General features: G+C 52.6%; 2 protein-coding genes across 7 annotated transcripts; one reads left to right on the plus strand and one right to left on the minus strand.

Moving 5' to 3' along the window:
* Positions 1-96: 96 nt before the first annotated feature.
* On the minus strand, positions 97-4561 carry ASPHD1 (aspartate beta-hydroxylase domain containing 1). The gene is made up of 3 exons (XM_043914693.1): positions 2848-4561; positions 898-1011; positions 97-369 (listed from the first exon to the last, which is right to left on the minus strand). The coding sequence occupies exons 1-3, from the start codon at positions 3725-3727 to the stop codon at positions 260-262; spliced, it is 1104 nt and encodes a 367-aa protein (XP_043770628.1). The 5' UTR covers positions 3728-4561; the 3' UTR covers positions 97-259.
* A 683-nt stretch (positions 4562-5244) lies between these two features.
* Positions 5245-26309, plus strand: SEZ6L2 (seizure related 6 homolog like 2). 6 transcript variants are annotated; one of them, XM_043914682.1, is made up of 18 exons: positions 5245-5885; positions 6809-6940; positions 7589-7888; positions 8232-8371; positions 8630-8831; positions 14458-14643; positions 15597-15765; positions 16397-16560; positions 18451-18651; positions 19100-19238; positions 20057-20253; positions 20373-20567; positions 22523-22717; positions 22801-22992; positions 23458-23496; positions 23679-23796; positions 23898-24019; positions 24994-25207. In XM_043914682.1, exons 1-17 carry the CDS (start codon positions 5807-5809, stop codon positions 24010-24012), a joined length of 2763 nt encoding a protein of 920 aa, XP_043770617.1. In that variant the 5' UTR covers positions 5245-5806; the 3' UTR covers positions 24013-24019; positions 24994-25207. The 6 variants fall into 6 exon arrangements, with proteins under 6 accessions (XP_043770617.1, XP_043770620.1, XP_043770615.1 ...); XM_043914680.1 differs by having other exon boundaries at positions 5251-5885; positions 23923-24019; positions 24994-26309; XM_043914681.1 differs by having other exon boundaries at positions 5253-5885; positions 22526-22717; positions 23923-24019; positions 24994-26309.
* Positions 26310-26652: the final 343 nt, after the last annotated feature.

The following is a 26652-nucleotide window of genomic DNA, read 5'->3' on the forward strand; positions in this document are numbered from 1 at the left end:
GATGGCTTGTTTAGGGAGACACCTGCATGGGAGAGGACACACACCCTTGCCCGTAGCCCTTCCTTGGGCTGGCAGCTGGGAAGGAAGTAGTCAGGAGAGGATTTAAAATCTATATTTCAGTGTTCGCTGGCCAGTTCCCACCCTCAGCCCCACCCCACCCCCACCCCCCCTGCAGTGGAGAGGCGGTCCTAGCTACCACTCTAGCCATCCCTGAGTGCAGCCTCTCTCCAGCCCGGATGTCTGAAAGGAGCATCTTTCTTCAAGGGTCTGGTGCGAAGACAAAGTCGAGGGCCTGGCGTTCGGCCCCAGCCACGTTGGGATGCCAGAGGTCCACGATGAAGACCACTCGAGGCCCATCTTCGGGAGAGCCTAGGGCATATGGGGGTGGAGACAGCAGAGCAGCTGACATTAAGTACTTACAGGCCAGAGCACTTACCAAATACTCAGAAAGGCAGACACTACGCAAATACGTGCCAGACACTGTTCTATTAGCTCTTAATCATCAAAACAAACTAGGAGATAGTACCATAAGCATTCCCATTTTATACAAGGTAACTGAGGCACAGAGGTTAAGTAACTTGCCTGACGTCACACTGCTAGTAAGTGCCAGAGGGAGAACAGGAACCCAGGTGGTCCAGGTCGAGGTTCTGGTGCTACGAACCACTTGGCTGTGAACCTACATTAACTTATTTAATCCTTACAGTCACCTGACAAAGAAGGGGGTTGCCCCGTTTTCCAGGTGATTGGAGAAGTCATGTGACTTGTTCAAGGTCATGCAACTGGGAAATAGTGGTGTAGGACAGGAAGCCAGCTGGGTCCAATTCTGCAGCCTCTATAGTCTAATCCCATTCACTCTTCAGTCCCTCATCCCTTCTGGCAGAATGGGAACCCCATTACCATTATGAGCCACTGTGTGTAGGAAGGAGTCATCCACCAGGAGACAGTGTCCCTCAGCCCAGCACTGGGGCTCGCCCCCGACCACCAGCTCACAACCAGGGGGAATCTTCAGGCCTGTAGAAAGAGGTGCAGACCTCCAGATTCCTGCCTCCGTTGAAGAGGCCCACCCCCTTAAGTCAAAAAGCAGAATCTGAGAATCTTACATGCCAGGTTCTATGGTTTTATGACCACCTGATGCAAAGAGCTGACTCACTGGAAAAGACCCTGATGCTGGGAAAGATTAAGGCAAAAGAAGAAGGGGGTGGCAGAGGATGAGATGGTTAGATAGCATCACCAGCTATCTAACATGAATTTGAGCAAACTCTGGGAGATAGTGAAAGACAGGGGAGCCTGGCAGGCTGCAGTCTGTGGGGTGGCAAAGAGTCAGACATGACTTAGCGACTGGGCAACACAATAAATGGTGTCCCCTAGCTCTCTGGAAGGTGACCCATGTAAAATTACAATACAGGAGTGGATGAGAGGAAATGCCAAGAGACAAGAAACACAGTGCAAAGCGCAATCTGTTCTGTTTCAGAGAAAAGGGAAAGCTTCCTAAAGGAACGAACCTCCCTTTCTGGGCTTCTGTCAATTTAACTCAAGAACCCTCTCTGTGTTAGGTCCTCTCTCCCCAAAAAGTATGAAGCAAAGGGCTCCATCCTGCCGAGGACCACACAGTGGGGTGCAGAAAACTGAGGAGCCAACTCAAATAATGGGGAATAGGAAGACATCCCAGAGGAGGTGTGACATTTGAAAGTGTGAGTTGTGAAGGCTAATTAGGAGTTTTCCAGGAGGTGATAAAGGGGGAAAGACATCCTAGGTTAAGAGCATGCACGTGGCATCTGCCAGGACCAGCCAGAAGGCCTTCATAATTTAGGGCATGGTGGAAGGGAAGGGGAAGAAGGGAACAGGTGGGAGAAGAGGAGAGAAAAGAGCTGAACTTGATCCAGGTCTCTTCAAAGCCAGTGTGCTTTAAAGTATAGGACACATTGAACTGGTAGCACAGGAGATGACTGTAGGCAAAACAAGGTCATGGCATTAAATAACATCAATCAGAAAATGAGGGGTTTTTTTTCTCCATTTTCTTTCAACCTTTAAAACATTGAAATCTCAGTTTGATGCTACCATAACTTTAACACCCAAACTAACATTGCTGCTTTTCATTTTTTTATTTTGGACTGCACCATGTGGCTTGTGGAATCTTGGTTCCTTGACTAGGGATCAAACCCAGGCCCTCAGCAGTGAAAACACAAAGTCCCTGGTGACTCAGTGGTAAAGATTCTGCCTGCCAATGCAGGAGTTGCGGGTTCTACCCCTGAGTTGGAAAGATTCCCTGGAGAAGGAAACAGCAACCCACTCCAGTATTCTTACCTGGGAAATCCCATTGACAGAAGAGCCTGGCAGGCTACCGTCCATGAGGTCTCAAAAGAATCGGACACAACTTAGCAACATTTACAACCACTAGACTGCTGGGGAATTCCCAACATTGCTCCTTTTTAAAGGAGGAGAATGTAGGCTTCAGTCTCAGACTAGAATATTTTGCTAGAAGTTTTCAACCTTTTTTTTTTTTTTTTTAAAGTTTAAACTTGTCTTATGAATAACTTCTATTTAGGGCAAGTAATACTGATCATCATTGTTCTATAAAGATGCCTTCTAATAAGTAAACAAAACATGGAGGGGAGTCAATATGAAGAAACAGGACAGGTGGTAAATGACTGTGGGAACCTTGTGAAGATGGCTTTCTGATCACTGAAGCGCAGGAAATGCTGCTGTGGGCAACAGGGAGTCATGGAAGATTTCTGAGAAGAAAGGCACGATCAGAATCACAGTGTAGAAAGCTATGATGGCAGAGAAGAGAGTCTGGAGGGGAAATCGTGGAGGCAAGGAGGTGGTCTGGAAGCAGCATCCACTTACCCAGATGACATCTGACGCGGGCATTGGTGGGCCCACAGCGGCCCTCGAGCCGGGCGCCAGGCAGGAGGACGGAGAAACCAGCATTGCCAAAGGTGTTGGCACTCATAAAGCTTCGCAGCCCCCTCAGTGCCCGATAGGCCCCCGGGCACCGGCGGCAGTTGCTGGGTTGGCAGCGGCCTGCTTGGTACAGCAGGAGCTGGTAGCACCCAGGGGCTAGGGGTGGGGACCAGCCCCGAGGCGGAGGAGTCGTCCCTGAGAAGTCCCAACTCACAGCCCCAAAGTCCCGTAGGATAGCAGGGAAGCTGCTCTCCAGGAGCTCCACATCATGCCGCTGGGCCTCCCGGGGCACAAAGGGGGCAGAGGGCAGGTCTGGCAGGAAAAGCAGGCCTGGGCGCTGGATGCCCAGGACCCCTGGCCCTCCCCCGGGGCTGGGGCCACCCTGAGCTGCCCGCCTCACCCTACCCATCCCTGCCCAAGAGTAGCGCCTGGCATAGGCCCGAAGGCGACGGCTCACTAGGCCTTCCGTCCTGGGTCCTTCTCCGGGCTCTCCAGAGCAGCCTGGACTTGGCCTGCCGGCTTCAGAGCACCCTCCAGGCCTACCACCAACAGCCCCAGCCCGACTTCCAGCCCCCAGGGCCTGCATGTCTTGGGAGCCCAGGCGGTAGCAATACCAGAGGAAAAGGGAAGTGAGGGCTCCAAGGAGCAGGGTAAGGGCAGAAGAGGCCAGAGGCAATGGCCATGCAGGCATGATGGGCAGGGAGGCCCTGGCCAAGAGGCCTGGGGCATCCTCCAGACCCCAGTTCCCCTGTTCCCCCAGTTCTCCACCGGTTCCCTCCATGGCTGCTCCCTGGTTACCTCCTGCGCTGTTTCCTCGCCACATTCCTACTCTTGATTATCTCTCCTGAGGTCCTGTTGACACCTTGTACCTCCTCCTTTCTCCCTCCCTTCGTGTACCTCTAACCCTTCTTTTCTCTCCTTCTACCTCTCTGTCTCTTCTCCACTTCTTTCTCCTTCCAACTCTCTCCTCTTTCTATTTTGCCTGTTTCCTCCTCTTCTTTCTCCTTCCGGCAGTTTCCTCTCTCCGGTCAGTCTCCCCTTTCTCCCTTTCTCCTTTCTTCTCTCCTCCTCCACCACCGCTCCCACTGCACCCTTTTCGCTCTCTCTTTTCCTCCCCCTGACCGCTTTCCTTCCAGCTTCCCCAGACAGCACTTCCTACCCCACTTGGACCCGCAGGCCGGGGAAGGGAACGCAATCAGCCGTCCTCTGCAGCGACTTCTCTCTCCTTCCTCCCCTTTCTCTCCTGCCTGCCCTCGCTTCTCATTCGACCCGACCCACGGCTTCTCTCTCTCTCCCGCTACCCCCTCCCCACCTCTCTCCCACTCGCTCCTTTCTTGGCTCCCACTCACCCTGACGTCACCCCTCCCCACAGTCCTCTCAGCTTGGCTACCCCCACCCTCGCCCAGTGGCCACCGCAACTCAGCCGGGTTGGGGTCGGGGGGCTGGGGGGGGTCCGTCTCCGGATTTGCCTCCCCCGGCCCCTACGGGGCGCCACGTGGGGCGCCGGGGGCACAGCGCCAACCTCCAGCGCCCCGCAATGCGAAAAGAAAGGGCGGGGCCTGAGAGGGGTGTGGCAAGCTAAGGGGCGGGGCGAGGGCGAGGACTGATCGACAAGGCCGGCGCTCGCGGACTGCGGACAGGGTTGCTGCGGCCTGTCGGTGGGTCAGCCGATCCCCAGACCAGTCAGCCTGTGACTCCACCTCCCCCTTCGCCTTCCCGAGAGCCAGCCCCAGGCGGGAGCCAGATTGATACTGAAGGTGGCCGCAGCCAATCGGCCGCCGCGCCGCGGGCCAGGCCAGCTCGGGCGGGGCCGAGAAGAGCTGTCCTTTCTGGTGGTGCTGAAAAGGGCGCTCCGGAGGCCTCGTGTGAGGAGGTCAGGAGAAAAAAAAAAAAAAAAAAGTTGAAGCCGCCAGGCAGCTGGCTGGGGTCCTGTTGTACGTTAGAAGCGGGGGTCTCCCCTCCCCAGGTCCCACCCTGTCACCCCTTAGACTTCTCACAAACGTAGGAATCTGTCATTCTTCTGAAGGAAGGGAAAGCCCATTCCACATGAGCTCCTCTGAAAGGGTCTGGAAGTAAGCTGGGGGCATACTGGGAGGCTGAGCAAGCGCGAATCCAGCTACGCTGCCCCCCTGGGCATCCAAGGAAGAGAAGATTCAGCTTTCAAATGTGCTGGAATGGTTGGGGGAGGGGGTATAATTACTGCTGGGACCAGAGTTTCCTTCGCTTCCCCTAGGGGCCGCGGGAGTGAGGATTACGACCCTGGCTCATGTGGTCCCTCCTTCCTCCATCTGCACTTCCTCCTCCTCCCTCCCCCCACAGCCCCCAAATAAATCCCAGGCCCCTCCCTTCGCCCGTCCCCAGGATCTGACGTGGGCTCGACACCTTTCTCAGCTTCTCCCTCCCGCAGCTCCAGTGCCCGAGCCTCAGCTCTCCAGGTTCTGCAATCCCCTCTCCTCCCCTCCCCACCAAGCCCCATTAGAGCACAGCAGGGACCCTCCCTATTTTCGACCCCACCCTAGGTTCCCGGGACCTGTTTTGCCTCGACCCACTCCCCCAGCTTAGAATCCAGCCAACCCGGGGGACCCAGGCGCCTGAGCCAGAGGGTAACCCAGGCGACCCGGCTCCTTCGCCCTTCTCGGCCCCACCCCCTGCAGCCGGAGCCGCGCCCCCTCTCCCACACACTCGACAGCAGAGGACAGAAGAGATTGGGCAAAGAGGGGTGGGCTCCAGGCGACCCCCTACCTAGTTCTGCCTCTCCATCCCAAAGGGCAGAAAAATTGTCTCCCTTACTAACTGCTAGTAGGGGGTAAAAATTAACAAGAAAGATAAAAGGAGACGGAGGAAAGGTGGCAGCTAGATTATTTAGGAGAGTCGCAGAGGAGAGAAATTGGTGTGAGTCGCCATGGGGACTCCCAGGGCCCAGCATCCGCCGCCTCCCCAGCTGCTGTTCCTGTTTCTGCTGAGCTGTCCCTGGATTCAGGGTAAGGACATGGGTGCTTGGCGGTGGGCCCCCGGGAAGGTCCCCCTTGCGGGGGGGGGGGTGTGTTCTATACCTTTCTTTCTCAGAACATCCTGCGTCTTCTGAGCTCCTGGGGGAGGGGAGGGACACAGCAGACGGACGTAGTAGGGGGGCAAGCCAGGGCTTTCTGGCTTGCACCTGGAGCCCCTAACCCCGTATATTGAGGAGTTGGGAAACGAATGGGGGGAGCTTTTAGCGGCGTCTCAGGGGTTAAATCCAGGAAGAAGGGCTGGGGAAGTTGCGGGTGTGGGGGCTGTCTGCGGAGGCGGCAGAAGCAGGCAGGGTACCTGGGTGGGAGATGGAGGTGATGGGAGAGATGCCAGGCACTGCACACACAAACATTCTTGGACGTATGGACAAAGACAGATGAACAGAGGCAGTGCCAGATATTTACTCCCCCACTCTGACCCTCCAGCCAGACTCCAGTGAAGGGGGCAGAGACTGCAGAGAATGAGAGGGAAGGGGGGGGGTTGTTGCGCGGAGAGAGAGAACCACACTGCAGACAGAAACCAAGAGAGAAAGCTAAGCACTGCAGAAGCAAGGGCTGGGAGGTGCTGCCAGACCCTCCGCAGAGCCCCGGGGTTGCGGGGAGCACCTCTGAGGGAAAAATGAAGGTAGCAACCCGCCGCTTCTCCGCCCTGCTGGCGCTGTCCAAGGTGCTTACTGAGGGCCCACACGGCCTAGGGGGAAAGGGAAAAAGAAAGGGCTAAGGGGTGTGATGGGCAGCGGGGAGCCCCTCCTCCAGTCTTGGCTCTCAGCCCAGTCTGGGACCCTCCGAGCTCCTGCTGGCCCAGCTGACTGGGGAGGAAGAGCTCTGGAAAAGATCTTTCTGGAGAAGGAAGGCGTGTGGGGCAGTGGAAGAGCTCAGACAATTTCATCTCCTAGGTCTGCCCCTGAAGGAGGAGGAGGCATTGCCGGAGCCTGGAAGTGAGACCCCCACAGTAGCCTCTGGGGCCTTGGCAGAGCTGCTCCATGGGGCCCTGCTGAGGAAGGGCCCAGAGATGGGCTACCTGCCGGGTGAGGCCCCCAGAGTGGCAGAAGCTCAGAGGCAGAGGGAGGGACATTAACTCAGGGAGATGGGCAACCAGGCCAGTAAAATTCAGAGAGAGACAGAGAGATGGTTCGAGAGAATCAAAACTGGACATAGACAGACAGCCAGAATGATCAAGAAACAGAGCCAGATGGAAAAGCAGACAATCAAAGAGAAAGACAGATGGAAACTCAGAGAACCAGAATCAGAGATAGAGTGGAAAAGAAACACAGAGAGAGAAGAGCAAGGATTAGTAGATTTAGAATCATAAAATCAGAGAGGGGCGAGAATATTAAACAGAGATCAAGAGTTCTAGAGAGTGCAAAAGAAAAAGAGGAAAAAGAAAGGGGTAACCAGGAGAGGGAGCCAGATCTGAATGGAGAGACAGAGATGCTCGATGAGACTGTCAGAGTGGAAGGGCCTGGACAGAAGAAAAAGGGTGGAGGGCAGGCAGGCTGTGGAAAGCTTGAGAGGCGGTGGGAAGCTGGGGTGGGGAAGGGAGAGGTGGGGGATCTGTGCCTTGTGGGGGAAGTCTTTTGGTCTCAATGGGGAACTCTCAGTTTCCCTGAGCCCTGCTCCCCAACCAAGGCCCACCAATTTGCTCCTGTTCCCTGACTTCCCTTGCCCTGTCCCAGGATCTGATCCAGACCCCACACTAGCAACCCCTCCAGTCGGCCAGACTCTTGCAGCACCCTTTCTGCCTCGGGCCACTGAGCCGGGCACAGGGCCTCTGACAACCGCCGTAACCCCTAAAGGGGGTAGGGGGGCAGGCCCCACCGCGCCAGAGCTGCTGACCCCGCCCCCAGGAACTACAGCCCCGCCCCTTCCCGGTCCCGCCTCCCCAGGCCCACCCCTGGGGCCCGAGGGAGGAGAAGAGGAGACCACGACCACCATTATCACCACGACAACTGTTACCACAACAGTGACCAGCCCAGGTGAGGCGATTGAAGGGGGATGTGGGAGAGGAGCAGGGCGTGGATAGGGGAGAGGCTGCTGCGTACGTGTGGAAGAAGGGATCCAGATAGGAGAGGGTCTTCTGCTTAAGAGTAATCATAAAGGCTAGCATTGATCTATGCTTATTATGTACCAGCGCCGTTCTAGGTTTTTATCTATTATGACAGTTGGGGAAGGGAGTTCTGGGTGCCAGTGAGAGAGTAAGCATTGGGTTAAGATATGAAGGGTGCAGGGGAGAGGATGGATGGGGACCCCCCAGAGTTGCTTGGCTGGGAGGGCACAAATGCAGAGATTCTCTCAGTCCCAGCGCTTCTGTCTCTTTAGTTCTGTGTAATAACAACATCTCCGAAGGCGAAGGGCATGTGGAATCCCCAGATTTAGGGAGCGCAGCCAGCCGCACCTTGGGGCTCCTGGACTGCACATACAGTATCCATGTCTACCCTGGCTACGGCATTGAGATCCAGGTAACTGCATTAAGCATCCTATTGTGAAACCTCCCAACCCTTTCCTCTGGGCCCAGGGGTGTGCGTAGGTTTGGCCTAAGAACCAGAGGACTTGTTTTCTCTGATGAGCCTGGTTTCTGAGGCTCTCACAAACTCTCCTAGAGTTCTACAGCTTGGCCAGTGTCACTGTGATGTTACATACAGGGAAAAGGGTGGGGGGCTTAGGAGGTTACCACCCTGGCTGACTTGCCCTGGCGGGTGTGGATCTGGCTTCTTTAGGTACAGATGCTGAACCTGTCTCGGGAGGAGGAACTTCTGGTGCTGGCTGGTGGGGGATCTCCAGGTCTGGCCCCCCGACTCCTGGCTAACTCCTCCATGCTGGGTGAAGGACAGGTCCTTCGGAGTCCCACCAACCGGCTGCTCCTGCACTTCCAGAGCCCACGGGTCCCCAGGGGTGCTGGCTTCAGGATCCACTATCAGGGTGAGGAGTTCGGGGTCCTGGTGGAAAGGCAGGGGCCACACTGGGCTCAGGGGACATCTCACAGGCCTGCTAAGCTCAGGGTGATGTCAAAGCCTTTTCCTATTGACTAGGATGGTGAGGGGCAGAATCCTCAGAGGAGACCTTCTTATTGTTTAGTTGCTAAATTGTGTCTGACTCTTTTGAGACTCCATGGACTGTAGCCTGCCAGGCTCCTCTGTCCATGGGACTTTCCAGGCAAGAATACTGAAGTGGGTTACCATTTCCTCCTCCAGAGGATCTTCCCGATGCTGGGATCAAACCCACATCTCCTGCATTGACAGGAGGGTTCTTTACCAGGAGCCACAAGGGAAGCCCCAGAAGAGACCTATACACACTTATCTCACACACAGATCTGTGACTGGGTGTGCGCCCATCCAAGGGACAGTTCATCCATTCCCTCAACAAATCTTTATCCAGTGCCCACTTCATACTGGCCCTGGGTTATCCTTGGAGAGAAGACTAAACAAGCCAAATGTAAAAGAAACTCAGAATCTAGGTAGGGAGATGGGCACATAATCAAGATGATTATAATCCAGTGAGATAAGGACCCCAATCCCTATGATGGAAGAACTATGGGCAAAATGTCAAAGGGACCTAAATTTCCTCTGTAAGGAATATAGGAACACCTCCTTGGAGGAGGTGATGACTAAGCTGACACCTGAAGTGAGTTAACTAGGGAAAGGGTGGGAGGGACAGAAAGAGAAAGGCAGATGTCTAGATGGATGAAAAAACATATCCCAAGACCCAGAGAGGAGAAAAAAAATTGTGACATCCCCTGCCCCCTGCCAGAGGAGTTGAGGTCACTCAGCATGGAATATAGAATTGTCCTGTGTGACCTGGGGTGAGTTACTTAATCTTTCTGGACTGCATCATCTTAACTAAAAAATGGGGATGATGATACTTACCTCATCACATTATTAGGAAGATCAGATGAATCAATACAAGTGCTTAACACTGTCTGGTGCCCAGAGAGGGCTCAAAAATGTTGATTATTGCTATTACAGGAAAAATCCAGAAAGTGGTGGGGAAGTAGGCGAAAAGACTAGACTAGGAGGTAGGTCAGATTTGGATCACAAAGGGTCTTACCAGCTTCAGTGAGGAGTTCTCAGACTACATTATCCTTACAGGGGAGGAGGAGCCACTTCGAAATATTTTGAGCAAGATAGTGACAGCCTCAGATTTGTGACCTAAAAAGATCCTGCTGACTTCCGGGGGAGTGGACAGGAAAGAAGGGGACATGTTTGCGCATGCTTGCATTCTGCAGCACCCTCCCACAGACAGCCTACACACACGTGTTCATCCATATTTGCCTGTGTGTATGGAAACCTTCCCACGATGCAAATGCATGTTCTACCATATATGCGTGCATGAGGCCAGGGGCCCAGCCCACGATCCTTTTCTGGACATTGCTGCCATCTCCAAAGTCCCTTCCTTGGCTCAGAAACAGAGAGGGTATTGTGTCCCTTCATGTCATCTCATCGCTTTGCTGCCCCCTTGTGAGCTCAGCAGACCCTGGATCCCTTGTGACTTTATCCAGGACACAGGCAACCCATATCCCTTCCTCACACCCTGTCCTGCGATCTTTCTTCTGGACCTGCCGCACAGGGTCAGGTGTGCAAGGTGGAGTCAGCAAACCTTCCTGTAGAGAGACCAGTGAGTCGGGGTACATGTAGTTGGGGGTCAGGGCCTGGTTGTTGGGGAGCAAGGGCAGGCCTCAAGGGCCCAGGGCTGAGGGCTAGGCCTCAGATATTGCAAAACGGCTCCCCACTGGCTCCTTTAAGCAGCCACATCCCTAGTGCATTGAAAATAGGACTCGTTAGGCTAAATGGAACATCTGGGGAAGCAGGGCTACTGTGTAAATGAGCCTTCATGACCTGCCTCAGTCTTCCTTGTTCTGCAGCTTCTCCTGGCCCCTTTGGGACTGAGGCCCTGTTTAAGCCCTTGCCAGTCTCCACTAACTGGGCCTTCTGATCCACAGGGTCCCCATTAGCTTCTCTGGATGGTCAAAGGCTCCATCACCCCTCACCCCAGGGCCAACCAATGTTCCCATTTACAAAACCCTTCCACCAACTCTCCTTTCCTCCCCTTCTCACAGCAGCCCTGGGAGTGGCCATCGTCAACTCTGTCTCTGAGAGGAAGGCAAAGCCTCAAAGCTTACAAGCATGGTTTGGCCACTAGCAAATGCATTGCAGAGTCAGAAGTCAGACCCCCAAGTCCCTGACCCCCAGTCATTTATTAACTGAGGCTGAGGGGCAAATAACTAACATTTTCTGAGGACTTTCTGGTTCCAGGTGCTTGGTGTGTTTATTTTCTTTAAGGCCAATCCTCAATTATAGAATTGTTATTGTCATGTACAGATGAAAGGCCCAAGAGGCAAAGTCATATGTTCGAGGACATACAGCAAATAAGTTGTGCAGCTGGAATTGGAGCTTAGGTCTGCCCACCTCTAAATTCAGTGCTCTTTGCTCTGCTCCACATTGACTCTTGGTGGCGTCAATTGATCAGCAAGGCTAGGTTTTTAGGAGACAAAATAAAAACGGTTTGGTTCAGTCTCACAGTGGCAATAGGCAGGCATTAATGTGATGATAAAATTATGCATGTGGATTCTGTATAGACCAAAAAAAAAAAAAAAACTAACTTTATTGGAAAGGGGAGTGGGGGGTCAGGAAAACTTCCTGGAGGAGGTGGTACTTCACTTATTCCTTGAAAGTTGAGGAAAAGTGAGACGAGAGCCTTGCAGGTAGAGGAAATTATGTTAAAAATACATGGAATTGGGACCATAAGGAGCCACAAAACTATTTCGTGTAGGATATATGGGTCATGGGTACTGAGAACTGAAGATGGATGGGCCGGGCTAGACCCAGCTGTGGAAGGGGTTTTCAAGCCCCTTCGATCTAAAGTATTCAGGCTTGAGTCTGTCGGTCATAGGGAGCCATCACAGAAGCTAAAGTTTATTCAAATCACAGTGTTTGGGTTTTTTTTGGGGGGGGAGCGTTTTGTTTTGGCCACTGTGTGACTTGCAGGATCCCCTACCAAGTACTGAACCCTGGCCCAGCAGTGAAATTGCCAAGCCCTAAGGATGCTGAAAGCTTGGCTTCTCTGTACACCAGTCCTGAATCGAATCTCAGAGACAGAGTTTGGGGTGATGTAGAAAAGAAGAGCTTTGTTACTTTGACAGGCAAAGGGGCCCAGAGCTGGCTAATGACCTCAAAACCATGTATCCCAACTTAGAGAAAATAATGAGAAGTGTTATAGTAATTGTTCAAAGGGGGCATGATCAGCTCGTGGATATTCTTCTGATGGGTTGGTGGTGAGGTCAGTAGAAGTCGGCATCATCAACCTTCAGGTCCAAGTGGTCTTGGGTCTATAAACTTGTGGGCAGCACACCATCGTTAATTTTTGTTAGCTTCTCCCACCTGGCAAGGGTTTTCAGTAGCTACAAAATAGCTCAAAGATTTTGTTGTGTGTATCCATTGATGGGGAAATAGGAACTTGTCCTATGGGTGCACTATTGTTTCTCTTTTTTTAAGAAAATATTTATTTATTTGGCTGCTTTGGGTTTTATTAATATTTCTAGCACTGGGGATCTTTGTTGCCACATGTGGGATCCAGTTCCCTGACTAGGGATCAAACACGGGCCCCTGCATTGGAAGATCAGAGTCTTGGCCACTGGGCCACCAGGGAAGTCCCACTATTGTTTCTCTTGACTCTCCCTGGTCTCAGCATCCCCTCCCTTCCCTAATTAATAGCTGCTTGAATCTGCCCATTAGAGCTCAGGGAAGGTCATAGAGGCTGAATGGAGGCTGCTTCCTATAACCAAAGAAATGGGGGACCCAGAAAGGCTTTGTGCTCAGAAGCCCCACAGGGCCCTGCTCAGTATCACTAACCACTGGACCACCAGGGAATGCCCAAATCCTATGATCTACAAGGTTGTATTTGTGTCGATCTTAGTAGGCTATCAACTCCTGTAGGCAAGGTTTTAGTCTGTTTCACCTCTGGCCCTCGGACCCAGCCAAGGAAATGCTTGCTGAATTTTGAAAGAGGGAGAGACTAGGTCTCTAACAGAATCACTCAGGACTGGAGAGTCAGAAAAAGCAAATGCCTAGACAAGCTGGACACTCTGCTGACCACAGCCTGCCCCTCCTATAAGACCCAGCTTTGAGGTACTTCCTCCAGGAAGCACCCTTGCCAGCTTTTAAAAATTACTACACTTTATTTTATTTTATTTATTTGGCTGCATCAGGTGTTAGTTGCTGCAGCACACGTGATGTTGTGATGTTCGCTGACTCACACAGGATATTTTGTTGCAGTACACAGGCTCTCTAGTTGCAGTGGCGTGTAGGATCTTAGTTCCCTGCCCAGGGATGGAACCGGCTTCCCCTGCATTGCACAATGGATTCTTAACCGCTGGACCACCAGGGAAGTCCCCAGGAAACCTTTCTTGATGAGCTCTGCTTAAGCAGACATACAGAGCTCTGTCAGGATCAAGTTCACAGTCCATCATTGATTACCAATGCACGTTCTATTTACTTGTTTTATCTCATATGACTGCAAGCATTTTAGGAGGTGTTCAAAAAAAGACCACAAGCAATAAAATTAAATAGAATAAGTAACAAAAAAATTGGCACCAGGTAATGCTTATTGAATTTGGAAAAAAAAAAAGAAAAGAATGTGGGTGGAAATTCCCTGGTGGTCCAGCGGTTAGGACTCTGTGCTGTGTCTGCTGAGGGCCTGGGTTCAATCCCTAGTTGGGGAACTAGGATCCCACAGGCTGAGCAGCACGACTGGAAAAAAAAGAATGTGGATGGAAAAGCCACTGTTACTGGGAGCAAGTCTCACTCCATCTGGTTCTGAGCTTCCCAGCAGCCAGTGCAAAAAGAGAGATTCCAGAGCTCTCGCGACAGGAAAGAAGACAACAAACCAGCTCCTTAGGGAAAACAGAGCTTTCCCTAGCACTTCACTTTCTGTGGAGGACTTACTCAGAGGGCACTGAGAGTTAGAGTCTTTAATGGCAAAATACTTGCTAAAGGAGCTTATTGTGACTCCTTTGGATGAGAGCTGAGGATATAACACCACAGTGCACCTCAGTGGAAGGAAGTCTGTGGGTGTGGAGGGGAGAAAATGGTACAAGCCACTTAATAACTCAGAGCCTCAATTTCTACATGTGGAAAGTGGGTCACAGCCTTCCTCCTCAAAAGTGCTGCGTGAACTCATTTTGGAAGCTTGAGCGGGCTCTGCAAATACTGTGTGTTATTATTAGAGCTGGATGGGGTTCAGAGTGGTCAACTGATTTGCCTGAGGTCACACAGCCAATGGGTGCTAGCTAGGGTCCAGAACTTCTCTGAGTCTCAGGTTATCATCTCATCTGTAAAATGGGGGCCCGAGGGGGTAGGTTACAAAGGTTAGGGGACATCAGGGGTGTGGAAATTACTTCCTCATGAGAAAATGTGCCCACGTAAGGACTCCAGCATGGAGCCAGTGTGTGCCCCTGGGGGTGGAGGGTGGAAAGAGGGGAGGAAGTGCTGGGGGCCCAGTGAGAGAGGGTGGCATGGGAAAGTGAGGTCTTCTCTTTCTCTGCCTGATCCAGCCTACCTCTTGAGCTGCGGCTTCCCTCCCCGGCCAGCCCACGGGGACGTGAGTGTGACAGACCTGCACCCTGGAGGCACTGCCACCTTCCACTGTGATTCGGGCTACCAGCTGCAGGGAGAGGAGACCCTCATCTGCCTCAATGGCACCCGGCCAGCCTGGAGCAGTGAGCCCCCCAGCTGTGTGGGTGAGTCTCCTGCTCCTTTCTGTCCCAGGAGCCCAGCTGGAGGGGCCTGTCTTTGGGGATCTCTATCTTTGGGGAGTACCCATTTTGAAGGAATTTTTTATCCAGAAGAGTCCCTATCCTAGGGTCTCCCTCTGGAGCTCTTCACCCTAAGGGTCTCTATCCTTGGCATCTCCATCCTTGGAGGGTCTCCATCTGGAGAAATCCCACCTGGAGGGTTTCCAGATCTTAGTTCCCCAACTAGGGATTGAACCCATGCCCCTAGCAGTGGAAGCATGGAATCCTAACCACTGGACTGCCTGGGAATTCCTGGAGGGTTCCCACGTGGGGAGTCACCATTCTGGAGTTCCCTGTTTTGGATAACCCTCATCCTAGAGGAAATCACTTTTGGGGTCTGTATCTGGAGGGTCTCTATACTGGAGAGCCTTCATCCTGGGAGCCTATCCTGAGTATTTGCCATCTGAGAGCTTCAGTTTGGGGGCACGTGCATGTGCGTGTGTACTAAGTTGCTTCAGTCATATCCGACTTTGCTTCCCTATGGACTGTAGCCTGCCCAGCTCCTCTGTCCATGGGATTCTCCAGGCAAGAATACTGGAGTGGGTTCCCATGTCCTCCTCCAAGGGATCTTCCCCACCAAGGGATTGAAGCTGCATCTCTTACATCTCCTGCATTGGCAGGCGGGTTTTTTTTGTTTTGTTTTTTACCACTAGTGTCACCTGGGGGGAATTCCTCATAACTCCCCACCCCAGGGTGTCCACATTTGGGGAGTGTCCATCCTGGGGTTTGTCTATTCCAGAGCTGGTTCCTTACCTGGGTAGTGACATGGGAAAGTCCTGGGGTGAGCCTGTAGGGCAGAGGTCATCCCAAGGCCGGGGCCCAGGCAGAGGTGTGGGCACAACAGCTCTGAAGATGGGACAAGGACAAGTCACCTTAACCTGCTGTCCCTCTGCCCACAGCATCCTGTGGGGGCACCATCCACAATGCTACTCTTGGCCGCATCGTGTCCCCTGAGCCTGGGGGAGCTGCAGGGCCCAACCTCACCTGCCGCTGGGTCATTGAAGCAGCTGAGGGACGCCGGCTGCACCTGCACTTCGAGAGAGTCTCGCTGGATGAGGACAATGACCGGTGAGAGTCTGAGCCTTGGGTCAGAGGTTCCCACTTCAAGGAAATAGGAAGGCTACCGTGGGGAGGTAGGCAGACTGGGGGCATCCCAGTTGGGATCTATGTCAAATGGAGGTCAGTCCTTCCCCTTTCTTAGGCAGTATAGCTGTGCAAACTGAGACAATCACTTAACCTCTCTCTGCCTCATTTTCATCATCTGTAGAATGGAGATAATAGTAGCTCCCTCTTAATGTTTCTGTGAGGACAAATGAATTAAAAATATGTAAAATTCTTGGAGTGACCAGCACACTGGAAGCACTCTAAATGTGTTTAGCATCATCATCATTATCCTCACTCTTTATCTAATAAACTGGTACTCCAGGTCTGTCATTAGCTGCTATGTGATGCTGGACAGGTTACTTACTCTTTCTGTGCCTCAGTTTTCTCATCGATAAAATGAGGGATAATAATACTATCTGACTTGAGGGTTCTTGTGAGAATTGAATGAGATAAAATGTGTACAGGCTTAGAAGAGTCCAAGGCATATAGTTAATGTTTGAAAGTAATAGCTATGAAATCAAGCTAGGAGAGCAGGCAAGAGGTGAGGCAGCTTCCAAGAGGACGCCAAACTCCTGACCACCTCTGTCCACCCCAGGTTGATGGTACGCTCAGGGGGCAGTCCCCTCTCACCAGTGATCTATGATTCAGACATGGATGATGTCCCGGAGCGGGGTCTCATCAGTGATGCCCAGTCCCTCTATGTGGAGCTGCTTTCAGAGACACCTGCCAATCCCCTGCTGCTAAGCCTCCGATTTGAAGGTAACAGCCTCCCCCTGGGGTCCCAACTCCCCCACTTTCCCTTCTTCCTGAGGCCCGGGCATGGTCACAAGCACATATTCCATCTCTGCTCATCTCCATGTTTGGATTCCTAAAAACTGACTTGCCTCCCCATCCCCAAGTAACAAAGATTCCGTCTAATTTCCTGAGGTGCCTTTCTACTTAAGCTTCAGGTATGGCTGGATCCAGGTACAGCTGGTCTCAGGTACTCAGCCCAGAGACCAATTGCTTTCATCTCTCCTTTCTTTCCTCTTGGCTGGCTTCATTCTTAGGCAGAATCTCAGTCTGTGTACCTAGCAGTTTGAGATTTGCATACCCCCAGCTTTAGTAATTCCATCAGAAAGGGAGAAAGCATACCACTTTTCTAACAGCTTCAGCAAAGATGCCAGGAAAGGCTTTCATTGTCCTGGTTTAGGTCAGATGTCTATGTCTGAGCCAGTCACTGTCAGGTGGTATAATGATTGGCAGACCCACATCACACGTCCATTCCTAGTTGGCCCCAGCTGAACCTCATGGACTGGAAGTGGAGAGGGCATGAGACCCAAAATGAAAATAGGAGTGCTCTCAACAAGAGGAAGACTGGATGCCAGACAGGTAGAAGCAAGGAAGTCAGTGATCATAGGAGGAGTCATTTGAACTGGGACTTACAGGATAGAGAGAATTTTAAAAGACAAAGATTGGAAATGAGCATCTCAGATAAAAGAACAGTGTGAGCAACAGTAGAGAGGTAGAGAAAAGCCTGATATGTATGGGAGTTTCAGAAACAGAGAGGATCTCAAGTGGAGGATTTATGCAAACAGTAGCAGGAAAGAGACAAAGAAAGTGAAATGTACAGAGACGAAAGGGGCTGGTTTCTGATATGAATCAAGGGAGAAAGGGAATTGGCACTGCGCCCTGATGGGTGCATAAGATTTGGACATCACACCTTACCAGATTAAGTAACAGTGAGATAGAACAGTGGATCTGGTAAATAAATTGCATATTAGATTCTGAGACTGCAAAGAGAATTTCTAGGTCTGAGGCCTGCCTCCATAATTGTGGGTCACTACTGCTCCGTGGGCTTCAGACTCTTTCTGCGTCACAAGCACCTGAATCTTCCCTGAGTCTTTGCAGCTAAGATATGATCAGATGGGTAAAAACTAAAATGCTCTACAAATGTTCATGTTCACTGCCTGAGCCCAAAATTAAATAAGTAGCTTTTTGTGTTTGCCTCACTTTTGGACTCCAGCCACAGTATGGATTATCAGGGATGATCAGAAGTCAACTGTTATTTTTGAAGAGTGAGCACACCTACATGAGCCAAGTCTCCAAAGGCACCCTTTCCCCCTCAGTCCATTGCAGTTTCCAGAGTCAAGCATCTCTGGCTGGGAATCAAGGAATCTGGGCTTAAGAAGGTCTGGTTCAGCCACTGCCCAACCTGTGACATGAGGCAAATGGCTTTTTGTCTGTGGACCTGGTATCCTCATCCATAGAATAGTGGCTGGGACTTGACCGGTCTCAGCCTCTGTCTAGAGGCCAAGGAGCTAACATAAATGTGCTAATGAGGAATGTTAAGGTTTTGGGGAAAATGGAGTGTGAAAGCTAAACCCAAGGGCATTCGATTTTAAATAACCCACTGGGGGGCCAAACCACACTGGAATTCAGCCCAGTTCCCCAGTCTGAGATCCCTAGAGCCCTGTCCTATTATATGTGTGTGTGCATATTTTTTAAAAGTATTTATTTATTGGCTACATGGTATGTGGGATCTTAGTTCCCTGACCAGGGATTGAACCTGCACCCCTTGCATTGGAAGCACAGAGTTTTAACCACCAGACTGCCAGGGAAGTCCCTGTCCTAATGTTTACTTCCTTCCTGTGACTGACTCTTCTCTAGCCTTTGAGGAAGATCGCTGCTTTGCCCCCTTCCTGGCACATGGCAACGTCACCACCACGGACCCTGAGTACCGCCCAGGGGCACTGGCCACCTTCTCGTGCCTCCCAGGATATGCCCTGGAGCCCCCTGGCCCCCCCAATGTCATTGAATGTGTGGATCCTACAGAACCCCACTGGAATGACACGGAGCCAGCCTGCAAGGGTGAGCCCTCCACTGCCCTAGACTTCCTTCAGTCCACAGGCTACCTCCTGAGCTGGGGAACCTGGGAAAGGAGAACCTAGGAAACTCAGGCCTTGGATCAATCCCTGTCCTTTTCAGAGGCTCAGCTCAGTTTTCTTAGCTAAGTAGTTGGTGGGCCTGTTACAGATTTCAGGGATCATAACACAGATATCTCCAAGAGCTAGGGCTGGAGTTGGGCTAAGTCAGAGACTGGGTGGTGATGCATCGGCTGATGAGTGGGTGGGGTGAGTTAAGAGTGGGGCTGGGGATTTTACACAACAGGACTGAGCGTGGCAAGAATCAGGTGGGTAATAGATAACAGAAGTCCGGGAGGAGGTATAGTGCACAGAGTTGGGAGTGGTGAGAATGGTGGTGAAGTGGAGACTGCATGCCCACCTGGATCCTGAATCTGACACCGTTTCTCCCCTAGCCATGTGTGGAGGGGAGCTGTCAGAGCCAGCTGGTGTGGTCCTCTCTCCGGATTGGCCCCAAAGCTATAGCCCTGGCCAAGACTGTGTGTGGGGTCTGCATGTCCAGGAAGAAAAACGCATCTTGCTCCAAGTTGAGATGTACGTTTGGGTACCACAGAGGGTGTGATGGGTGTGGGCTCAGCCAAGTGTGGTATGACAATGCACTGCCCTGCTTTCTCAGCCCAGCTGTCTTGAACTTTTTCACATGATTTGGTGGATATATGTTCAGATGAAAGAGGTGTATAAGGATTCAGGATGGGGGTGTGGGACATCAAGTAGACCTAGGGACAAATCATGTATTGGTTAGACAACCTTGGAGAAGCAAATGGGGTAATGCAGCCTTCCTCAGGGGCTATTGTGAAAAGGGAGCTCTGGCCTGGAGTCTCACTGTTTGACTGTTTCCGAGGCCACCTGTGGAGTGATTTCCCGGGACCCAGGCATCTGTTGCATCAGCAGCAGCACAAAAGATGAGTATAGGTGTGGGGGAAATCCAGTGAGCTCATTTGATGTGAGGTGGTCATGTGCCTGGACCAAACTAGAGTGGGCATAGCTCAAAAAGCAGGTACTCAGGCAGGGCCTAGAATTGGGCGGGGTGGTAATGAGCATGGCCTGTGGTTGGTCAGAGCTGGAGTTGAGCCTGACCAATCACAGGCTTTTGGAGTTGAGCATCACCTGGTGATAGAGAAGGGACTGGGGAGTAGAAGGCGTTAGCAGTGAGCAGGGTTGGGGACTGGGAAGCAGAAATCAGGAGAAGCCAATGGAACCTGGAGCGGCTAGCATGGAGAAGCCCATAATTGATCCAAACCTGAGGCATGGGATAGGCGACTGGAGAGTAGGTAAGGTTAGTAATGAACCGAGCTAGGATTGGGCAGAACTGGATGGGAGGGGCTGATCATAATCCATCCCCCACTCTGCAGCTTGAATGTGCGCGAAGGGGATATGCTGACGCTGTTCGATGGGGACGGTCCCAGTGCCCGAGTCCTGGCCCAGCTGCGAGGGCCTCAACCGCGCCGCCGCCTCCTCTCCTCTGGGTCCGACCTCACGCTGCAGTTCCAGGCACCGCCCGGACCCCCCAACCCGGGCCTGGGCCAGGGTTTCGTGTTGCACTTCAAAGGTACGAAGGCCTAGGGTCCCGAGATGGTCAGAGGTCCCGCAGGTCAGAGAGGCCCCCGAAGCTGGAAGGGCGCCCTGAGTCACAGGACAGCCTCCAAACTCTCTGTCTGTCCCCTGCAGAAGTCCCGAGGAACGACACGTGCCCCGAGCTGCCGCCTCCGGAGTGGGGCTGGAGGACGGCCTCCCACGGGGACCTGATCCGGGGCACAGTGCTTACTTATCAGTGCGAGCCTGGTTACGAGCTGCTCGGCTCCGACATTCTCACCTGCCAATGGGACCTGTCCTGGAGCGCAGCGCCTCCCGCCTGCCAAAAGAGTGAGCCCGGGCCCCGCCCCTGCCACTCATGGCCCCGCCCCGCCCTCTCGTGGTCCCGCCCCTGTTTTGCCTGGGCTCCACCCCTTCGCTCTAGGTCTTGCCCAGATCTTCTTCAGGCCCTGACCGTATGTCCCTTGGGTATACCACTCCTCAGTTCCTCGGTGTCCCGAAACTGTCCTCTCTGGTCCCCAGTCTCAACTTCCCACGGCTACATCCCTCCATCTTGCGCTGTCCTGGGTCACGACCCTGGGGCCTCTGGGACCCGCCTCATCTTTTCGTGGCCGCGCCCCCACAGTCTCTTGACCCCGCCTCTGCCCCGTCTGAGTTCCACCCCTTACCTGGCCCGCCCGATCATCTCTTTTCTTGTTTTAGGCCCTTCTCCAGTCTCTCAGTCCCCATTACGGGGAGCCACTTTGCTGGGGCCTAAGCTCGTCAGAGAACTTGGTTAATTTTAGTGCAGTCAATAAAGTGCCTTGCTGGGTTGCGGCTGGGGTTGTACAGAGAGGTTGGGAACCCTACCTACGGAGACAGCTCACAGTCTGGGAGATACTTAACTCAAGATATTACAGTGCTAAGTGCTGGGTGACTTCAGGCAAGGTACTTAACATCTCTGAGTTTTTTCATCTGTGAAGTAGGAATAGGGTGTTGTGAAAAGCAAATGAAAAGTTTTTCACATTAGTACCTGGTGATAGTAAATAGTAAGTACTAGCTGCTATAAGTATGAAGAAGGGCTGTGGGAAGAGGAGGGGTTCATTACCCCACAGAGAGGGCTGGAGATTTCACAGAGGAGGCGACATTTAAAGGAACTGGGAATGTTTATCTTTTAGAATTGAAAAGAGGGGTGGCATCTTGTCACTTTCACCAAATTTTGGGTAGCCTGTCACCAGGATATGGGGCTGTAGGTCTTTCATCTGGCACCTAGGAGGAATGGTGGGACCAATGAGGATAAGCTTCAGGAAGCCAGATTTGGACTGGACACCAGGAAAGCTTTCTAGTTGACACAGATCCCCTTTCCTGGAAAGATTCACAGGATGTCTAACCTGGAAACCAGATAGGATGGGGCAGGGACAGGAAGACATGGGAGCGGGGCCCAGAGGGGATAGGGCCTGGCTCAGCTGCCCAAGGTTAAGGAGGGGACCCGCCCCAGGCCTCACACTGAGCCTTCAGCTGAGCTGAGACCCAGGTCTCTGAAACTTAGCCCAGTGCTCCATGGCTGTGACCCTGAACAGTTCCAGCTCTGCCACTTCCTGACTGAGTGACCATAGGCCAGTCATTTGACTGCCTTGAACCTTGAGCCCCAAGGGAGATGACAGTGACCTTGACCCCTCATTTGGGTATATGATAATGTGTTTGTAAAACATTTAGCAGGGTGCCTTGCACAGGTCTGTATGTAAGAAATGGCTTTGCCTGGGACTCTTCTGTAGCATGTCTGTGAACAGATGCCTGCAGGGGCCAGGCAGGCAATATAAGTGAGCAGACTGGGCTGAGAATGAGGGAAGCAGGAGGGCTGGGCCCCTCTTCTGCTGATGATTTACCAGGCAGGGCTGACATAGCAGGCATTTAGCTGGTTTGCTCTGGCTGACTGGTTCAATATTTCAAATTTCACCCCGGGATGGGGGCCCAGGTTGCCCCACACATTTGGTCATCTGGAAGAAAAGTGTCAGCTCCGCTCAGTCATGTCCGACTCTTTGCGATCTCATGGACAGTAGCCCACTAGGCTCCTCTGTCCGTGGAATTCTCCAGGCAACAATACTGGGATACCTGATATGTAAAATGCGTTATGCTTTTAGTTTTTCCAATTCCTGCTCTCTTCATCCTGAGGAAGGAGTGGGAGGTGGTGGTAGTGGGGGTGGTCTGCCCGGAGGAGATGGCCCACAGCTCAGGGCTTCCCCAGCTCTCAGCTTCTAGACAATCACTGAAGGCCCCGGCTCCCCCTGACTTTGCCCTCTTGCCAGCAGTCATGACTTGTGCAGACCCGGGTGAGATCACCAATGGGCACCGCACCACCTCGGATGCCGGCTTCCCGGTTGGCTCCCATGTCCAATACCGCTGTCTGCCCGGGTACAGCCTGGAGGGGGCGGCCGTGCTCACCTGCTACAGCCGGGACACGGGCACGCCCAAGTGGAGCGACCGGGTCCCCAAGTGCGCCTGTGAGTCTGGGGACACGCTGGGACAGGTGGCTGGGTGGCCTGTTCACAGCGCAGCTGGCCCATGGCTGTCCTCTTCCCCGCAGTGAAGTACGAGCCGTGCCTGAACCCTGGGGTGCCCGAGAACGGCTACCAGACACTGTACAAGCATCACTACCAGGCCGGCGAGTCTCTGCGCTTCTTCTGCTACGAGGGCTTTGAGCTCATCGGCGAGGTCACCATCACCTGTGTGCCCGGCCACCCCTCCCAGTGGACCAGCCAGCCTCCACTCTGCAAAGGTGCCTGGGCAGACAGGGCAGAAAGGGGCATAGCACTGTCTGGGATGTGACAGGGCGGGGAAAGTCAGGTAGCACATTCGGGACCCTGCTGAGTTCCCCATTCACCTCCCATGGGCTCTCATCCTCAGAGGTAGCTCCACAAGCCCTGGGGAAGTTCAAGGTCATCGACTCATCCTAAGGGAAGTAGGACCAGGGGCTTTGGTTTGGCAGTCCCTTGCCCTCTGGACTGGTCTCAGTTTCCCTATTTTTGACAAATTCTACAGACCTGGTGGTTTTAGACTCCCCAGGGATCTGGAGAAGGAGGACCAAGGCCCTGCCCCCACTGAGGGAAGGATCAAGCTTAGGTTGAGCAGAGGGCAGAGAAACCAGGCTGTCCAACCCAGCCCCACCGGGCTCCCGGCCCTCTCTGCAGCCTCCTTCCCTCCCTGGCTCAGACCCCGTCCCCTCCCCCTCCTCTCCCTGCAGTGGCCTTTGAGGAGCTCCTGGACAACCGAAAACTGGAAGGTCAGTGAGGGCACAGTGGAGACCCAGGCCTGGCCGAGCTGGGAGGGCAAGGCAGAGGCCGGGGGCAGGAGGCCAGGTCCCCGGCGGGGTGAGGGCCCAGGGGTTCAGGGCCCAGGGCAGGAGGCTGGGCGAGCCCAGGGTGGGCCCAGCGCCAGCTCACTGGCCTCTCCTCCTCTCTCTAGTGACCCAGACCACTGACCCATCACGGCAGCTGGAGGGTGGAAACCTCGCCTTGGCCATTCTGCTGCCCCTGGGTTTGGTCATCATCCTCGGCAGTGGCGTTTACATATACTACACCAAGTAAGTACCCGACTCGGGGAGCTGCTGGCCAGGGCAGACGTCCTGCCTGCCTGGCACAGAAGCCTGGGTGAGGGGGGGTTGGGGGCTCACTTCTCGATAAGCCCCTCTATCTCCTTCCTTTCCCAGGCTACAGGGAAAATCCCTCTTCGGCTTCTCGGGCTCCCATTCCTACAGCCCCATCACGGTGGAGTCAGACTTCAGCAATCCACTGTATGAAGCTGGGGTGAGCCTTTCCCCCACCCTAGAGTGCCCCATCCCTCTGCTCCCCCAGGACCCTGTAAGCTTCTCTCAAGGTCTCTGTAATATCAGTCTTGGGAACTGCAAACTCAGCTGCCTACAAAGGCCACATCAGTGAACAAAGCAAGTCAGTGGGCCAATAGGGAGTGGCGGGGACTGTGGCTAATTGGAAAACCTGTACTCCATCCAGTTTGTGGCGGAATTGTTGTTCAGTTGCCAAGTCGTGTCTGACTCTGTGACCTCACAGACTGCAGCATGCCAGGCTTCCCTGTCCTTCACCATCTCCCGGAGTTTGCCCAAGTTCATGTCCATTGAATCAGTGATGCTACCCAACCATCTCATCCTCTGGCAGAAACCTAGGCTCAATTGCCAGATCTTCCAGGTGTCCAAGAAGATCCAGAAATTTCAATTTTTATGTGATTTTAAGATACTGTAGAGTGAACCAAACATATCCATTGGCCAGATTTGGCCCCATTCACACCCCATGGCCGCCAAACTCCCAGTAATCAAGACTCTATCATTTGATAGACAGTGTGTTTTGCTATTTAAAGGCAAATTTTTCTTATACAAGGGGTATTTAAATCAGTTAATTTATTTGGTATTTGACCAAAGAAAAGCCATTTGTTCCTGTGCTGGAAGAAAACAGGCTGTGTTGATCTACATCTGAGACCACACCATTCTATATTAATGGGCAATTTAAGGGAACTTCAAGGGTAAGTTTAGTACCAACGGACTGAGAATTTGACTCCAGCATGAACTGGAACTCCACACTTCTAATGCAGGGGCCATGGGTTCAATCCCTGGTCGGGGAACTAAGATCCTGCACTCTATGGCCAAAAAACTACAAACAAACAAAAAAAAACCGCAGTCTTTCCCCTTCCTTGTGGATACCTCCTCCCATTTTGCTGTCTCGTCCACCTCCATCCCACTCCAGCAGCTGATCCATCTCTCTGTTTCCAGGATACACGGGAGTATGAAGTATCCATCTGAACACTGAGACAAAGGCTGCAGGATCCAGGACGCCCTTCCTCTCCTCATTCTGGGCAGGAAGGTGCACAGGACCTGGTCTCTGGCTTCGTTCCTCCCTGCTGTGTAAATAGTCTCCTGGTCCCACAAGGGGGCTTTGATGGCCCTGGGGACCCTACAGTAAATAAACCAGCATCCTGTGCCCAAAGCCTCCTCTTCTCAGTTGCCAAACAAGGGGCCTGCCCCCTTGACTCGACCTGCTTTTGGACCCTGGGAGGGAAACTCAGTCCCGGTTGCAGCTCCTGGGGCGCCTCCAGCCCAGGGCACCCCACAGGGACTGTACCCAAGAGCTCTGCTGTTCCCCTGGCCAGGAAGGCTCTGTCCTTCCCAGTTGCTCTGGCCCTGGCCTAACCTCTAACCCTTGGAGGGTCAGAGGAAGAGAGATGAAGCGGAGAGCTGGGACAAGACCCCTACCCCTTTCCTGCCATGCCTCCCCCCATAGTTTCCCCACCTTTGCTTCTGGATTTTTGTTTTTGAGCAATAAACAGAAAATCACCATTTGTAATTGGGCTGGTGGGGTGTGGGAAGTGGGTCACAGAGCACTGGAGATGGTGATAGTGGTCTCTCTGGAGAAAGGGCTGGGGAGAGAGGAACAATTTAGGGAAAAGATGGAAGTTTAAGTTTGCAAACAGGGCAGTGTTGAAGAGGCTGGCCTGGGATCAAAAAGCCTGGCTTTAGGCTCAGCCTCTGGAGGACCAGCTGGGTCCCCTCCTGGCCTCAGCTATCTCTCTACTGGGCTTGGCATTTCCAGGCTCTTCAGGCTGGGCCATAGCTGGCAGTAGGTGCCTCTCATCTCTGTTTGCATGCATGCATGCTTGCTAAGAGGTTTCAGTTGTGTCTGATTCGTTGCGATCCTATAGACAGTAGTTCGCCAGGCTCCTCTGTCTATAGGATTCTCCATGTAAGAATACTGGAGTGGGTTGCCATGCCCTCCTCCAGAGGATCTTCCCTACCCAGGGATTGAACCTGTGTCCTTTACGTCTCCTGCATTGGCAGGCGGGTTCTTTACCACTAGCCCCACCTGGGAAGCCCACCTCTTACTGTCTGACAGGTGGGAAAGAGTGCTCAATTTGTTTCACGGCCAGTTGACCTAAAAGTCAGCCCCTTCTTGAGAATTCTTGTAATAAACCCAAGTGTACCATTCTTTTCCCCCCCAATCTTCTTGGCATTTTAAGCATATCTGCTGTTACATGTATACCAAGTATTAGATTTGCAGCCTTTCCTAAACAATGAGCTTGCTTTGTATCCTATGGGTGTCCTTTTCTTTACTCTTGGGCATTATAGGGAATTTATAAGCAGTTTGTCTTAAAAGTCTTTCTCCAAATCAACTGAATTTTCCTTAATTAAAATTTTATAACTAAATATAATGAAACATTTTTAAAACACTCAAAAGAGGACTGAATTTTAGGAGAACACGAAGCAAACTGACCTTGATAAACACTAAAGTTTGGGGGTATTTATTCTGAGCCAGGCATTGTGATGAGCACTATGCATACAATTATGTTTTTAACTCTCACAAGGTCCTCCTGGGGCAGGGACAACTATTTCCATTTTTCAGATAAGGAAACAGGGGCTTGGAGATGTGAACTGACA

Source organism: Cervus elaphus, chromosome 10, assembly GCF_910594005.1.
Source record: "Cervus elaphus chromosome 10, mCerEla1.1, whole genome shotgun sequence".
NCBI lineage: Eukaryota > Metazoa > Chordata > Mammalia > Artiodactyla > Cervidae > Cervus > Cervus elaphus.

Excerpts from the sequence above, each read along its gene's own strand:
- ASPHD1 (XM_043914693.1), bottom strand. The coding sequence starts at position 3,727 with ATGTGGCGAGGAAACAGCGCAGGAGGTAACCAGGGAGCAGCCATGGAG. Across the intron at positions 1,012-2,847 it reads CCGCGTCAGATGTCATCTGG|GCCTGAAGATTCCCCCTGGT; the intron begins GTAAGTGGATGC and ends CTCTTTCTACAG. Across the intron at positions 370-897 it reads ACACACAGTGGCTCATAATG|GCTCTCCCGAAGATGGGCCT; the intron begins GTAATGGGGTTC and ends CATATGCCCTAG.
- SEZ6L2 (XM_043914680.1), top strand. The coding sequence starts at position 5,807 with ATGGGGACTCCCAGGGCCCAGCATCCGCCGCCTCCCCAGCTGCTGTTC. Across the intron at positions 6,941-7,588 it reads AGAGATGGGCTACCTGCCGG|GATCTGATCCAGACCCCACA; the intron begins GTGAGGCCCCCA and ends GCCCTGTCCCAG. Across the intron at positions 8,832-14,457 it reads CTTCAGGATCCACTATCAGG|CCTACCTCTTGAGCTGCGGC; the intron begins GTGAGGAGTTCG and ends TGCCTGATCCAG.